The sequence below is a fragment of the Antrostomus carolinensis genome, unplaced genomic scaffold, assembly GCF_000700745.2.
Source record: "Antrostomus carolinensis isolate BGI_N321 unplaced genomic scaffold, ASM70074v2 scaffold27289, whole genome shotgun sequence".
Taxonomy (NCBI): Eukaryota; Metazoa; Chordata; class Aves; order Caprimulgiformes; family Caprimulgidae; genus Antrostomus; species Antrostomus carolinensis.
The window spans coordinates 1317-4318 of record NW_010339648.1 but is presented as its reverse complement, the minus strand read 5'-3'; the positions used below and the strand labels follow the sequence as shown (position 1 = coordinate 4318).

Here is a 3002-nt window from a genome sequence, read left to right as displayed (position 1 = left end):
CCGGGTGTCCCCACCAGCGCCAGCCGTGGGGACGGGGAAGGGGATGGGTTCCCCCCTGCCAGGAGCATCTCAGGGGGCTGCAGCTGGATGTTGGACATCTCTGGAGCCTGGAGGTGGACATTGGGAACCTCCATGGGCTTGAGTTGGATGTTGGGCATCTCCGTAGACTTGAGTTGGGTGTTTGATACTTCCATGGGCTTGAGTTGGGCGTTGGGAACCTCCACAGTCTTCAATTGGACACTGGGTACCTCCATGGTCTTGAGTTGGATGTTGGGTACCACCATGGTCTTCAGTTGGGCATTGGGTACCTCCACGGTCTTGAGTTGGACATTGGGCACCTCCACAGTCTTGAGTTGGACATTAGGCACCTCCGTGGGCTTGAGTTGGACACTGGGCACCTCCATGGTCTTGAGCTGGACACTGGGTACCTCCATTGTCTTGAGTTGGATGTTGGGCACCTCTTCTGTGGTCTTGAGTTGGGCGTTAGGTAACTCCATGGTCTTGAGCTGGACACTGGGCACCTCCATCATTTGGTGATGGACACTGGACACCTCAGTGTCTTGGAGATGGACATCAGTCATCTCCGTGGTCTGGAGATGGACGCTGGGCACCTCAGTGACTTGGAGATGGACGCTGGGCACCTCAGTGGTTTGGTGACACACACTGGGTACCTCAGTGGTCTGGAGATGGACACTTGGCACCTCTGTGGCCTCGAGATGGACATTTGTCACCTCCGTGGTCTGGGGATGGATGCTGGACACCTCAGTGGCTTGCAGCTGGACAGTGGTCACCTCTGCGTCCTGGAGATGAACACTGGGCACCTCTGCAGTCTGGAGAGGGACACTGGGCACCTCCATGGTTTGATGATGGATGCTGGTCACCTCAGTGGCCTGCAGGTTACCACCAGTCATCTTCATGGTCTGGAGATGGATGTTGGGCACCTCCGTGGCCTCAAGATGGACACTGGGGACCTCTGTGGCCTCAAGATGGACACTGGGGACCTCTGTGGCTTCAAGGTGGACACTGGGGACCTCTGTGGCTTCAAGGTGGATGTCGGGCACCTCCGCGGCTTCAAGATGGACACCGGAGACCTCTGTGGCCTCAAGATGGACACTGGGGACCTCTGTGGTTTGGAGATGGACATTGGACACTTCTGGGGCTTGGAGATGGATGTTGGGTACCTCGGCAGTTTGGAGATGGACATTTGCCACCTCCGTGGTCTGCAGATGGACACTGGGCACCTCCGTGGCCTGGAGATGGATGCTGGGCTCCTCTGAGGGCTGTGGTAGGGCTTGGAGCTGGATGTTGGTGATCTCGGAAGGTTGTGGCAGGTCTTGCAGCTGAACATTTGTCACCTCGGTGGTCTGCAGCTGGATGTTGGTGACATCCAAGGGTTGTGGTAGGGCTTGGAGCTGGACGTTGGTCACCTTGGAGGGTTGTGGCAGGGCTTGGAGCTGGACATTTGTCACCTCAGCAGCTTGGAGCTGGATGTTGGTGACATCCAAGGGTTGTGGTAGGGCTTGGAGCTGGACGTTGGTCACCTTGGAGGGTTGTGGCAGGGCTTGGAGCTGGACATTTGTCACCTCAGCAGCTTGGAGCTGGATGTTGGTGACATCCAAGGGTTGTGGTAGGGCTTGGAGCTGGACGTTGGTCACCTTGGAGGGTTGTGGCAGGGCTTGGAGCTGGACATTTGTCACCTCAGCAGCTTGGAGCTGGATGTTGGTGACATCCAAGGGTTGTGGTAGGGCTTGGAGCTGGACGTTGGTCACCTTGGAGGGTTGTGGCAGGGCTTGGAGCTGGACATTTGTCACCTCAGCAGCTTGGAGCTGGATGTTGGTGACATCCAAGGGTTGTGGTAGGGCTTGGAGCTGGACGTTGGTCACCTTGGAGGGTTGTGGCAGGGCTTGGAGCTGGACATTTGTCACCTCAGCAGCTTGGAGCTGGATGTTGGTGACATCCAAGGGTTGTGGCAGAGCTTGGAGCTGGACATTGGTCACCTCGGTGGCTTGCAGCTGGATGTTGGTGATGTCTGAGGATTGTGGCAGAGCTTGGAGCTGGATGTTGGTGACATCCAAGGGTTGTGGCAGAGCTTGGAGCTGGACATTGGTCACCTCGGTGGCTTGCAGCTGGATGTTGGTGATGTCTGAGGATTGTGGCAGAGCTTGGAGCTGGATGTTGGTGACATCCAAGGGTTGTGGCAGAGCTTGGAGCTGGACATTGGTCACCTCGGTGGCTTGCAGCTGGATGTTGGTGATGTCTGAGGATTGTGGCAGTGGATGTTGGTGACATCCAAGGGTTGTGGCAGAGCTTGGAGCTGGACATTGGTCACCTCGGTGGCTTGCAGCTGGATGTTGGTGATGTCTGAGGATTGTGGCAGAGCTTGGAGCTGGATGTTGGTGACATCCAAGGGTTGTGGCAGAGCTTGGAGCTGGACATTGGTCACCTCGGTGGCTTGCAGCTGGATGTTGGTGATGTCTGAGGGTTGTGTTGCAGCTGGATGTTGGTGATGTCTGAGGATTGTGGCAGAGCTTGGAGCTGGATGTTGGTGACATCCAAGGGTTGTGGTAGGGCTTGGAGCTGGACGTTGGTCACCTTGGAGGGTTGTGGCAGGGCTTGGAGCTGGACATTTGTCACCTCGGTAGCTTGGAGCTGGATGTTGGTGACATCCAAGGGTTGTGGAAGGGTTTGGAGCTGGACACTTGTCACCTCCGTGGCTTGGAGCTGGACATTTGTCACCTCGGCAGCTTGGAGCTGGATGTTGGTGACCTCCAAGGGTTGTGGAAGGGTTTGGAGCTGGACGTTGGTCACCTCAGCTGCCTGCAGCTGGACACCAGTGACCTCAGGGGGCTGAGGTGTCCGTGGTGGGAGGACACTCCTGATGCCACCTCTCAAGACGATGATGCTGGACCCTGGCAGTGTCCCTGCCACCGCCTGGAGCTGGACACCAGCCACTGCCTGCCCCGTGCTGGGAACCACCAGGATGTTCTGCCCACTACCAGGAG

The 3002-nt window shown here is 57.2% G+C and overlaps 1 protein-coding gene across 1 annotated transcript in view; it reads right to left on the bottom strand.

Annotated features, from left to right (window-relative positions):
- Window positions 1-14: 14 nt before the first annotated feature.
- LOC104531135 (protein FAM186A) overlaps window positions 15-3002 on the bottom strand; it is a gene marked incomplete at both ends in the record, with an annotated part of 4003 nt that continues 1015 nt past the window's right edge. The window contains 6 exons of the mRNA XM_029086971.1: window positions 15-731; window positions 762-851; window positions 942-1655; window positions 1926-2111; window positions 2593-2793; window positions 2896-2992. Of these exons, the coding sequence (XP_028942804.1) occupies window positions 15-731; window positions 762-851; window positions 942-1655; window positions 1926-2111; window positions 2593-2793; window positions 2896-2992 (2005 nt within the window). The remainder of the gene's footprint in view (window positions 732-761; window positions 852-941; window positions 1656-1925; window positions 2112-2592; window positions 2794-2895; window positions 2993-3002) is intronic.